Below are 13,253 nucleotides of genomic sequence, written 5' to 3'. Positions count from 1 at the left end.
CTCTAGTAAGATGGCCGCACGATGCGCGACTGTAATAGTTGAGATATTGTTTTTTTATATACAAAATAAATAATTGTTACAAGTCGACCCTTTATTGTAAAGCCACTCAAGAGATACGTTTCGGAGTTTCGCTAACAATTAAAATAATTACGTCAAATCACAATATAGTGGGGGAGGGGGGGGGCGAGGTGTGGGGGTTTGTATGACCCTTGCAGGGTGATTGCTTCCGGGTTTTAGGTCAGAGGTCACGGAGGAGGGGGGTCGCGGTCCACATGGCAGCCTCGCACGTGGCCTCGGGGCTTGCGGAGCCCGCGGCGGGAACTGAGTCCGTAGAGCTGCGAGAGCTCGACTCGGGCAAGGTCAGCACAGGGGCAGGGGCAAGGGCAGGGTAGAGGTCCGGGCCACCAGGCAAAGGCACGGGTGGGGGAAGATGAGCGGCGAATCGCGCGCGTCTGGACCAGGAGTCGTGTTTGAGATTCGAGTCTCAGTTCGGGCTCGAGTCGAAGTCCTTGTCTCGGTCTGGGTTCCAGCCGGTAAAACGAGAGTGTCTGAATATTGTACTGTGGGAAGTCCACAGCGGTTGGTTAAACATGTACGCTTTCGCGACCAATATGCATAATATAGAATGTAAAACTGTCATTAAACCCGCCACCACCCGACACAATTAGTAAGGGTTGTCAGGTAGACAGAACATGTCAATTCGTTACTAGTACAGCAGACCGGTGTGTTGGGAGAGCAAATCCACAACATTTACAGTCTAAGTACGACGTTTCGCCAGTAATTACAACCGGCATCATCAGGTGGGGGACAGCCAGCGGTTGTGCTGTGAATGGAAAAGTCCTCGGCACACAATAGATTAATGTTATTCTCAGAGCTGCCAACGGAGATGATTGTTCGTTTGAGCATAGATACACTTGTACATTGGGCCAACCTTGTTGTTTGGCTCGATAAAGCCAGCACCATATTGCGAAGAGGCATTTCATAGTTCTATCGATAAAATCATCCCCTTCCCTGCCCCTAAAATGTGGAATGTGAAATCAATAAGTGGTCCCTGCCACGGGAGCGTGGCATTTCCACCGTGGGCTTTATCATTGACGTCCACGAAGATGAACACCGCGCCACGTTCGTTTAGCAGGGACACGCGTTTGGGTCCAGCTGTGATATTGTGGTCGGTTTTGGTCGTGGTGTCTTTTCTCAGGTGAGTCGGGGTTTCCATCCTTCACTGTTTCCGGCCTCTGCCCCCCCCCCCCCACTTCGTGTCGCGCGCAGGGCCGTGGACTCGTGGCCAGAAGGAGAATCCGCAAGGGAGACGTCCTGTTCTCGGAGCAGCCCGCGGTGTCCGCGCAGTTCCTCTGGAATGAGCACTACAAGTATCGAGGTGAGGACGCGCTTGTGTTGTTATCACGCGACCTGTCTTCAGCTCCCACCACTGACACCGGCATCAGCAGCAGCATGATCGTCGCCGTTGTATTTTCAGGGTATTGAATTGAGCCTTGTCCGAAGGGAGAATTGTTGGCACTTGCATGTAACGTGTGTGTTTGTGTGTGTGCGGGGGAGCGGTGTCACAGTGGTGCCCGCGCTGCCCTGTGATCCCAGGAGGCTGGGTTGAATTTCCGGCCATGATACACAACATGAGTGGCAGAGTCGCACCCGAATATATCCTGAGCTTACCCCAAGATCGACATGGTCATAAATGAGTAGTACCTTATGCTGTATAATCATTCCCACTTGCGGTATAAAGGTGGCCGGGCATACGTGATACAGGCCACACCGCTCTGTTCCAGTCTTAATAGGCGCTCGCTACGAACTTGCCGCTTAAGTCTGTAAGGCTCAGTGAGGGAGCCTTTGCGTGAGACTGTGTGTGTGCTTGTACGTAGCGGTTAGCGTGATGCTCTACGAACCCCTCGATCTGATTGCGAATCCTGTTCATGGCAAACACACAGTGACGATTATCTGAACCGGTCCTGGGTCTCCCCTAGATGGACTCAGCCTCAAATGAATATCTGGTGCGGTGTTGAAACATCGCTGCTGGGGAGACGAAGGCGGCCGGGCGTGGTGCTGGCCATCCACCCCCTCGTGTGCCGTGACGGCCTTCATAGGTTCTCGCGAATAGCACTTGCCCCAACAGTCTGTTTTGGCTATACGGGGGATCTTTGTCTGTGTGACAGCATGCCACCACTGTCTCCGCGCGCTGGAGACGGCCGAGGAGAACGCGCGCCGCCTGACGGGTAACCCCGCGCTCTCCCTGCCCCACCCCGAACTCTGCCACATCGACACGAGCGTTCACCAAGTGTGTCCGGGCTGCCAGGTTCGTCTCGCACTGGGGCCGCCTAACCCCGCCCCTCACTCCATCTCACCTGCCAATTATATTATCAGCACACCCCTCTCCTCCCAATAACCCCACTCCTCCCACCTCGCCCTCCTATACTGATCGTCCCCTCTGTCATACCCCACCTTTTCCATCCCACCAAACTCTTTCCCTCTCCTTGCGGTCCGCTTAAATCCCCACCCTTCCCCTCGCTCATACCTCAACCCTTCTCCTCCCCTACCACCTCACCCATCCCCTCTCTCGCCCATCCCCCTCCCATCCCAATACCCCTCATCCGTCATACACCACTCTTATCCCCTCTCTCTTTCCATCCAATCCATTCATCTCTCTTTCCCTCCCCACTCTTACCCTCTTGTTTCACCCCTCCACTGTCACTTGGTAATGATGATGTTGGTAAGTTGTGATGGTGGCAATGGCAATAATGATGATGGTTGTTGACGACGATGTTGACAGTAGCGGTGGTGATTGGAATGATGATGATGACTGACGGTGGTCGCCACCAAGGATGATCGCCGCTCTCCCTTGGCCCCCTTGCAGGTGCGGTACTGCGGCACCGCTTGCCGCCAAGAGGCCGAGGCCCGCTATCACCGCGTGCTCTGCCCGGGGCCCTCGGTGGACGATGTCGCCCACCCGCTCACTCGGCTACGCGAGGCGTGGAGGTGCGGGGGGGTCCTAGGCATCATTGCGGCATCATCGCGGCGCGTGTTGTCACAGACTCAGCCGCGACGTGGATTTTTGCAAACCGTCTGTAAAGTCGGCTGCTTTTCAGGACACCATCGTGCAAAATATGCACGAGGCGGAAGTAGCGGTGATCGCTAAGTTCGATTGGAAAAGAGTGCCTCTCGATTTAAATCGGCCTGCGAAGGTTGAAAAAGGGGTGAAAGCCTTTTTAATATTTGTCACTTCAACACATCGCAATGACGCACACAAGAAGTGCATTGTTCCCGTGTGATTGGATGCGTGTTTTGTTCGTGTAAGAATAAGATATAACATTGGGGTTTTTTACTAGTTGGATCGCATAAATATAAATGTGTTGTCAAACCCGCCACCACCCAACATAGCCAATTAGTAAGGTTTGTCACGTAAACAGAACATGCCAATTCGTTATTAGTACAGCACACCGGTGTGTTGGAGACCAAATAAACAACATTTATAGTCTGAGTTCGACGTTTCGCCAGTAATTACAGCCGGCATTTTCAGGCGGATAGGCAGATTTGTGGAGAAATCCGGTTTTCGTTGCTTAAATAGAGGGATACATTTGATGACATCACTTGTGAGCATAAGTTAGTTACGATTAAAGCAAAACATGCTGTTGCTACAGTCAGTTGGATTAACGGAGCAAAGCAAAACTTTAAAAGACGTGGCAAGAAATGTTCACGAAAGAAATAGACCCCAAAATTCTAACAATGTATTGATTCATGTAGTGGGTTGGATTGTTTTTTGTCTTAACGCAAATTCCATTCTCGCTGTTGGCCAGGATGATGCACTACCCTCCTGAGACGTGTAGCATCATGTTGCTGGCGCGGATGATCGCCACCGTGAAACAGGTGAGTGGCGACAGTGGTGGTACCAGCAGTGATGGTGGGGATCCCACCCTTTGCAGTGGAGTGGAGATGTTGGTGGAGGCGATGGTAGTGATGATTATAATGATACAATTTGTAACGCGCACAGCATATTTCAGGGACATAAATGACTGTGACTGAGGCACGGAGCCAAGCTGAGTGCCGCTCGAAAGCCATGCGAGAGAGGTGGGGCCTTTAAGAGAGAGGTATGAACTTTAGGAGAGATGGGGCCTTTAAGTGTCTCTATAAGTCGGTGTAGATTGAACGTCGCTGCTGCGAATGTGCAGCGGAACGATGGTAATGGCCGCATTCTAGACAGTGGGGGCTGCCACGGAGAAACTGCACCTAGCAGAGGAGTAAATCTTGAGGCTGACTGCTGGCAATGGGAAGTCGGTGGAGGATAGCTTAGGCAGGTGAGGGAATTGACCCAAGGATGACATGCACCGAGGACGATGTGGGGGCGAGATGGTTTTGCAACCTTTGGGAGTTTCTCGAGGTTTCTCGATAAAGACCGCACAAGGATGGAGTTGTAAGAGTCGAGACAAGACCCAACGACGCTGCAGGCGAGGGTGTCGATGATGTCGGTGATGATGAGTGGACGTAAATGACGGAGGAGATCTGACGATGCGGTTGGTTTGGCTGTCACAGGTAAAGGTGGTGTTGAGAGTGACGCTGAGGAATTTTATGGATAGTGGAACCAGCAATTATATTCTAGAAGGTAGCGTGGACGTGGTGAGACGCTTTCTGGTGCGGATCAGGATCCCTTCGGATAGGAAGGTGGTGGTGGTGGTGGTGGTATGGCGGTGATGAATGTGGCGATTGGTGATGGCGATTTGGTGGTGATGATGGTGGTGATAAGCGGTCGTAATGGTGGTGGTGGCATAACAAAGCCTCTGCTTTGTGAATTACTCCAAGCCGTGGCTGCTCGGAGAATTAGCGACGCTGTGTTAACATGGCCAGGGATTTGTAAAGAAGCGGACCAGCGATGCGTTATTGTAATGCTTTTCAGTGTATCAGCATCGGGGCTTTGCACTATATTTTTATAAAAACACTGAAAAGTCCTTGCGCAGTCGAGCGTGGAGTCGTGGTCGTGTCCCATTTACAGGCCGGAGCCGATGGTTGGCTCACTTCCCCCGTTGTTTCTAGAACAAGGAAACACATTTCCCGGTGTAGGCCTAGGCCAGTGTTCTTAACTAATTTTCAGAGGGGGGGCTCCACTTTCGCCGATCAAACATCAGTGTGAGGGCCGCCACATATTTGAAACCATTGGGTTGTGTTTTCGCATTTGTGTATTTTTCGGGGAACACATGTGAGGAGCTGCACTAAAGGACACCAGGGGCCGCCAGTGACCCGCGGGCCTTGCAATGAAGAACACTGGTCTAGGTTCGACCTTGTGAAACTTTTTTCAAGAAACTATTTTGTCTTCAACCCATCAGGAGACACTTTGTGAGCATTGGTCATAGATCATGTGACTTTTCCCATCCTGCATGGAAAGGTTTCCTGACAATGTCGTCTGACATTTGAAGAAACTAGTTTCTAGGAACCTGGTATCTCGTGCGTGCCACACTTTAAAATCTCTTTTCGAATGCAGATCTCGATCACGAAAGAGAAAAATATGCAAAACAATGACAAACGCCTCAGATGATTGTGGTGATTTATTGTTGCAATTTCCTGTGCTTGTGCGGCACTGCTAAGGCAGTCCCCATGATGGTTGTTGTTTAATCGGTGCTGGTTTTTGGTTGCTCGCCATGTGGGCTCAGGCTGACGACAAGGAGAGCTGGGTGGCGCTGTTCTCGCGATTCTGCAGTCGCACGGTCAACGAGCAGGAGGAGGTCGCGCACAAACTGCTGGGGAAGCGATTCCAGGTGAGCAGCGGTAGTGGTGGTCGTGGTGGGAAATGGTGGTGATGGTGTTGGGAGCAGCAGTGGCAGGTGAACATTTTATTGATGGACCAGGTAGTATGGTACCGGGTTACTCTGGAAATCCATCCACTGGCTCACTCCCTAACCTGGACGTGACCATTAGTGGGCAATTCCCCACCGTATGAAAAGTTCCATGGGGACGTTTAAAAATGTGTCTGCTACGTTGACTGCATTCTCCTGTTATGTGCGTATGTATCTTGAAATATCCGAAGAGCGTTCCAGACGGTCACAGAAGCACGCCTGAAGGCGCACAATGCGGTGACCGTCTTTGTTTGGTGTCTAGCCAAAAGCCGCTGCTGTGAGAATGACCGGAGTTCGCGTGATGGCTCATGCTCCTTGACGACATGGAGGTACACCGAGGGACACTGTTAAACTTCACTTCCCCTCTCATCCTCCACCGCTCCTTCTCCCCCACCCCGCCTCTCAGGATCAGCTGGAGCTGCTGCGAGACCTGCTGGCCGAAGCGCTCTTCGAGGAGAGTCTTGCGCAGGTAAGACGCTCCGCGCCACGCTTCACCCACGTTCACTGGGCGACGACCCTTCCTGCTCTACAATAAATCATCATCACCACCATCATCACCATCATCGCCATCATCGGCCATGACCAATCAACTGTTGGATGATGGCCTATCCAAGCCGTCGCAAATCTCTCAAGTCTCGTGATGCAATAATCCATCTAACGCCGGCACACTGCTTTTTGTGTTTAGTTTGTTATCCTTCCCCCGCACCTCCGATTGGCACAATTGGCTACGCTCGTTGCGAAAGAAGTTTGACATACACCACACATACACGAGCAGATTTCATTGTGAGGATCTCGTACGGTGGACGTCCACTCCTGGCACGTTCCAGAATCAGAAGCTTTATTTTATCCTGGAGAAATCTGATGAGCGAGATGTCTAGTTCCCCGGCCTTCCATCAATATTCTCGACCTCCGGCCATCGTCTCTTCTAACCGTGACGTGTCCTGCCCAAGGCCACTGACCGGCCAATACGATGTCTCTAACTAGGTGATACGTCCTCTAGTCCACGCGGTCCACTTGCCGCCCCCTTACTTGCAGTGTGGATTGACCATGGCTCGTGATGATGATGCTGCTGCCACGTAGGCTTACTTCAAGTTTCAAGTTTCATTGATTAGGTATAGCCCTGTGAGCCATGCGGCTCTTGAGTCGGGTGCAACCGCAACAAACAAAATATGAACAGAGAACATCTTAAAGCGACGACGCGCAACAGAAACATCCTGGATAAACCAGCAAATGTTCCAGATAAAAAAAAAACACCGTATTACAACGCTGTGTGCAAAAGTCCCAGTGTGATGCAAGACAAACAATAACAACCATAAGACATATTCCATAAGACTATAGATTGAAGTTACAGTTTACAGTATGAACGTTCTGTTGTTATGTAGTTGATGAAGTTTCCATTGTGACTTCTTTTGCAGTGGTTCAGTCCGGAAGGGTTCAGATCGCTGTTTGCCTTGGTCGGCACCAACGGCCAGGGGATCGGAACAAGGTACGGACGTGTTGTGACGCGTGAGCACCCATTGCACAACACCCCCTGTGAGTTACCCATTGCACCTCCAACTAACACGGTTGGCTACGGTACGGTGTGAACGAAGATTATGCATACGTGCATACATACATTGAGTAAAGTTTACTCTCGAGGAGTATTTGAGTTGCAGATCAACCCTGCTTTGCAAAATATGAACAGAATCTATTTGTACACACGCCTGCGCTGGTTGAATCGTATTAACTGCTCCTCTCTTGTCGAGGGTCAGCGACAAAGTGCCCAGCTGACGGCGAACACGGCGGCACAAGGACGTGGCAAACTGTGCGCCTCATCCAGCAGTGGATTGACAAAAGGCTGTGTGCGTGTACCCTCGAGGAACTTTGGCATGATCGTCGCCAGCAGGTGTCTGGCACCTGGAGATGGCGTATTCCAGTCAGTTCACAGATGTTAGGTCCCATGATTACCCAAATGTTCTTTACTCTGTAGATGAATCATCATTCATCAAAACACATAAAAATATCATTGTCTGAATTGGACTCCCATCACTTTATTGTGCCATTGTTGTACCAAGTTGCCACAGAAGATTTAACACCGAGGCTTTTGCGACCAAAGTTATGATTAGCCACCCGCGGCTGCCTGTCGACCCGCGTGCGTGCGTGTGTGCATGTGCACACCGCGCTACAAACCAGGCGGCCCAAGTTCAATTCCCGGCCACAGCTAACTTCACTGGCGAGTGACATCTAAACCGGTTCATGACCTCTCTTACGCACACTCAGCCTTAAATTATTACCTTGCGGGGTGTGTTGATATCAGCACTGGGAGTAGACGTGTCTAAAGGGGTATGGTGCTGGCCACGCCACCCACTAATGCGCACCATCTCTCCCATCGTCTCTTCCCATTTCCTAAGTTCCTATAACCTTGCTCAATTCATTATCAATTATAACTTTAAGCGTGCTGTTTGTTGCCGATCGCTTGGCATTTTGCAAATTTGGGCCCTGTGCTCGCCAACTGTGTTTAAAGACAATCAAACTGGCGTGCCGACCTTGTTATGTACTCGCGAAGAATCGGAATATTTATTGATACTGGAAGAATCCGATGAGCTATAAAGCTCTTCTTGGTTCTTTTGGTAAAGTCACGTAGAAGGGAAGTAATAAAATAATAAAAATAAAACATAATAAAATAATTCTCACGACGTTTCGGCCACAATGCAAGCAGCCGTCCTCAGGTGAAGAAACGTCGTACTCAAAAATTGTAAATGTTGTGGTTTCACGCTTCAACACACCGGTGGGCTAAAGCAATGAACTATTTGTCTTTTGTCAACGTGACACTTTTTTGCTGATTGGCCGTGTCGGGCGGTGGAGGGTTATGACACATTTATAAATAACGCGATCTAACCCAAAAACGTTGATTATGAATAATATTGGTCGCGAAAGCCTACATGTTAGAAAGGTAAACAAATAGCCCACTGAGGTATTAACTTATTTTTCAGAAGCGACCTGGCCACAAATGATAGCTCAACAAAGTGGCTTTTTATGTGGAAATGTATTGAAGCAAAATAATCTAAACGCATGTTTCTAAATGTGGAGGGAAACACCGGAGGACCCGGACAAAAAATCTACACGACCATGGGGAGAACATGCAAGAGAACTTGCCCCTATGGTCCGGTAGAGGCTACCCAGGAGATCTTAATATATGTGTGTGTGTGTGCGTCTGCCACATGGGAAGCGGTAGTGTAGCGGTCAGCGTGCCGCACTACGAACCCGGCAACCCGAGTTAAATTCCCGCTTCATGGCCAAAACCGGTGACGGCGGTCGGGCATGGTGCTAGCCACCCACTCCCTGGTGTACCGTGCCGGCCTTCACAGGTGCTCGCCAACAGCACTTGCCTCCAACAGTGTGTTAAGGCTACATGGGGGATCTTTGTCTTTACTTGCCACAGCTCGCTGAGCCAGTGGGTTCATGCGTGCGACGACCTGGAGCTCCCCACGGCGCAGCGTGAGCATCTCGACTTCTTCATCGAGCAGCTCTACCGGGACATCGACAATGGTGAGCAATAAGCAATTAGTCAGTAGGCCAATATCCATAAGAGGTTTTTTTTTGGGTTAGATCACGTAAATATATAAATGTGTCGTTAAACCCGCCACCACCCGACACAGCCAACTAGTAAGGGTTGTCACGTAAACAGAACGTGGCCAATTCGTCACTAGTACAGCAACACCGGTGTGTTGGAGAGCAAAGCCACAACATTTACAATCTGAGTATGACGTTTCGCCAGTAATTACAACTCGCTTCATCAGGCGACAGCCATAATTGTGAAGAAGTCCACCTGTTTCGTTCCTTATATAGAGGCGTAGATGTGGTGACCATGCTTCTGCGTTCTTGCGCAAAGTGGGGGGGGGGGATTAATGAGTCAAAGTACATTATGCATGTGCATCATGCGAGCCCTTTGATCTTGTCCTTCCTGCCCATTGTGTGTATTAAAATAGCCGTACCAACAGTATGGTGGCCTGTATAGGCATGCATTTAAGCAATGTATTATTTGATTATTCGCTTCCACGCAGCACTAAGTCGGTAGCTATCCGAACAGTTAAAATTATTTGTATTTCTTTAAAAAAAAAACCTTATGAATAAGCAATTAAATAATTGGGCAAAAATAAAGCCAAGCCCAGCAGAGCCAGATGCAGCCCGTACGGGTTGGATTCCCACGTAGGGTCAGGGGTGGTTGCGGCGTTAGCCCAAGTGTGCCCCCTGCACGGAGTAAATACTCTCGTTGCAGTTTTAGCGATTTATTTTATTATTTTTATCATCATGGAGGAACAGTGGTGCAGCGGTTAGCCTACTGTACTCCGAACCCAGCGACCCGAGTTTGAGTCGTGGGCACGGCAAGGTAACATTGGTGTCCCCGAGATATCCAGGAATGTGGAGCGGACGTGGAGATGATGGCACAGGGACAAGCTTGAGTGGAGATTGACGGCCCCCAGGAAGGCAGAGCCCGCGACAACACGCGAGTGAAAATCCCGTGGGAATGTTGACGAGCGTGAATTGAGGAAGCTGTTTTTCTCGTGTCGCTGCAGTGTCCGGGGACTTCCTGAACTGCGAAGGTTCGGGCCTCTACGTCCGGCAGAGCTGCTGTGAGTAGCGGACCCTTCCGAGCGGTTTCCCCGGCAGACACCGATCCGCGTCGCGTTGTCGCCGATCATTGCGGTGCTTCCAACTCGACGGCCGATTCTTTTTTTTAGTTTCTCAGTTTTGCCGTCTCGTCGGTATTGCTGTTTTAACCCTCTCTAGTGCGTACGGTTTTGTTAACCGTGTTCGCCCAATTGTAATAATTTGCTTGGAAGCGGCGTGAAACATAACACGCACATGGCGAGCACGAGAGTCGGCGTCGCAGGAACAGGTCAGATTTTACTCGCCACCGATGTTAGCCGTGGCCGGGAATCGACACTCGCCGATGGGGAGAGTGGAGCGGTGGCGCAACGGTTAGCGCGCCGCGCTATGAACTCGCCGATCCTAGTTTGAATCCCGACCGCAGCGAACATCAGTGGTGAATAATATCTGAACAGGTCCTCCCCTCCCCCCTTCACCAACCCGAATTGACTAACATGGTGAAGTGACCGATACAATGTGTGGAGGCGTTTATCCTTTAGTACATTGACTTAGGGATGTAAGTAAAACATTTGAAATAAAAAACTCAAATCATGCCTCGTGAGCAACTGCAGCCATTGGCGAACTCGACGCATCGTGACACTAAAATAATAATGACAAATACACCCAGAGAAGCACATTGAGGCTGAAATACTCTTTTTCAGGAGGATTCTGCATTGGCATGTTTGGCCAACACCAGTCACATTTTATGTTTTTGTGAGCTGTGGGAGACGGAACCCAGGAAACCCCAAGCACCACAGGGGGGAGACAACATGCAGACTCCACACAGGGAGGCGCCCGAGTCAAAAATCAAACCCAGGTCCTTCTTGCTGCGGGGCAGCTCGTTAGATTCGATACCGACGGACGCGACGAGCTGGTACCCCCCCCCCCAACCCAGTTTAATCCCCCTACCCCCTCTCCCCCATGCCAGGTAACCACAGCTGTGTGCCCAACGCGGAAGCCACTTTCCCCGATAACGACTTCACACTCCACCTCACGGCGCTGAGCGACATCGAGTCTGGGGAGGTGAGTAGGGCAGGGGGGGAAGGAGGGGGCAGGGAACGGGGAGGATCCGCCTTGGACGTTTCGCCACGTTGGTTGGTGCGGGCCGGAGGGAAGCATAGACATGGGAGCACAGTACAATACAACAATATATAGCATGGCACTGCTGCTCACAACAAAGCCCTTCTGCAGCCTGCAACACCTGCTGTACGTATGGTGATCGCCCATCCAAGCACTGTCCAGCCTCAACCCTGCTGAGCTGTTGACGTCCGAAGAGATGCGGTGTGTTCCATGCGATTTGGTCCTAGGCTGCGAGCGCTCGCTGCCTGTGAAGAGTGCTCGGAATGACGCCCGTCACTCCTTCATGTGCGATTAAGGCGCAGGGGTAGTGCTTGAGGCTCAGGGGTGAACTTGTGGGCTGCCCACCGAGCGACGCGTGAGGGTTGAGACTGTGACCCCGTGTGAACTTGTGGGCGACGCGTGAAGGTTAAGACTGTGACCCCGTGTGAACTTGTGGGCGACGCGTGAGGGTTAAGACTGTGACCCCGTGTGAACTTGTGGGCGAGGCGTGAGGGTTGAGACTGTGACCCCGTGTGAACTTGTGGGCCGCGGGTTAAGACTGACCCCGTGTGAACTTGTGGGCCGCGGGTTGAGACTGTGACCCCGTGTGAACTTTGCGGGTTGAGACTGTGACCCCGTGTGAACTTGTGGGTCGCTGGTTGAGACTGTGACCCCGTGTGAACTTGTGGGCCGCGGGTTGAGACTGTGACCCCGTGTGAACTTGTGGGCCGCGGGTTGAGACTGTGACCCCGTGTGACCCGGCAGGAGATCTGCATCAGCTACCTGGAGGGCTGCCAGCGCGAACGCAGCCGGCACAGCCGACAGAAGATCCTGCGGTGAGAACCGCGGACGCCCTCCACCCATCGGTTTGATTGACAGGGAGTGAGGCCAAACTCACGGTCATTATCCTAAATGAAATCTATTTAAAACTAAACCATTGTTTTAATTTAAACAGGTAAGACCCCACTGAGCAACACAGCTCTTTTTTCAGAAGCGACCTGGTCACAAAAATGTTAGCTCAACCAAGTGGCAGCTCACTTGAAAATGTATTCATCCAACTGAATGCGACATTTACAGTTGCTGCTGCTGGTGATGTTGAGTTATAAATGGGAGTGCTTACGTGGGGGGGTGGGTTTGTGCCCATTTGGGTTGGTGTCGGAGGGTGGAAGTTGCTACTCTCCAGGCATGTGCATGTTCTTTTTGTGCCTTCCCCGTCTCCAGGGACAACTACCTGTTCACCTGCGCATGCCCCAAGTGCCTGGCTCAGGCCGGAGATCCGGATGAGACCTCCGATGAGGATGAGGACGAGGAGGATGACGAGAACGATGGCGAAATGACCGACATCTGACACAGCGGCGCCAAGCGCCATCTTAAATCCCGCGAGCTGGTGACAGCGGAACTCATCGACGACGTTCCTGACGACGTGGATGTCGTTCCATAGCTCCACCGCTCGCTCGGACCGCCGGCTCGGACCGCCGGTCGCTTGCGACCCCGGAAACCAGGGCCCCGCGAAAAAGCACGTGGGAGTTTGGTTTTGTCATTGCATCTTTTGGTGCACGCTGCTGACTTTCGCGCTGCCGACTCTCCCGCGGAACGTGCGTTGCTCGCTCGTGCTTTCATTCCGTCATGGTCCAACTCTTCGCACTGCATTTCATGGTTGTGAAAAGTCACTGGCGCATGCCTGCTTGCCCCCCCCCCCCCATCGCAGTCGTTAATAAACGAGACCTGAAA

The 13,253-nt window shown here is 51.4% G+C and overlaps 1 protein-coding gene across 1 annotated transcript; it reads left to right on the top strand.

The window, feature by feature from the left end:
- Positions 1–250: 250 nt before the first annotated feature.
- On the top strand, positions 251–13,247 carry SMYD5 (SMYD family member 5). Its single transcript, XM_078861352.1, has 13 exons — positions 251–359; positions 1,270–1,378; positions 2,169–2,308; positions 2,867–2,988; positions 3,807–3,876; positions 5,652–5,756; positions 6,241–6,303; positions 7,250–7,320; positions 9,256–9,362; positions 10,391–10,447; positions 11,392–11,486; positions 12,288–12,358; positions 12,744–13,247. The coding sequence occupies exons 1-13, from the start codon at positions 273–275 to the stop codon at positions 12,868–12,870; spliced, it is 1,224 nt and encodes a 407-aa protein (XP_078717478.1). The 5' UTR covers positions 251–272; the 3' UTR covers positions 12,871–13,247.
- Positions 13,248–13,253: the final 6 nt, after the last annotated feature.

Source organism: Lampetra fluviatilis, chromosome 12, assembly GCF_964198595.1.
Source record: "Lampetra fluviatilis chromosome 12, kcLamFluv1.1, whole genome shotgun sequence".
NCBI lineage: Eukaryota > Metazoa > Chordata > Hyperoartia > Petromyzontiformes > Petromyzontidae > Lampetra > Lampetra fluviatilis.
This window is presented reverse-complemented; position numbering and strand designations above follow the sequence as displayed.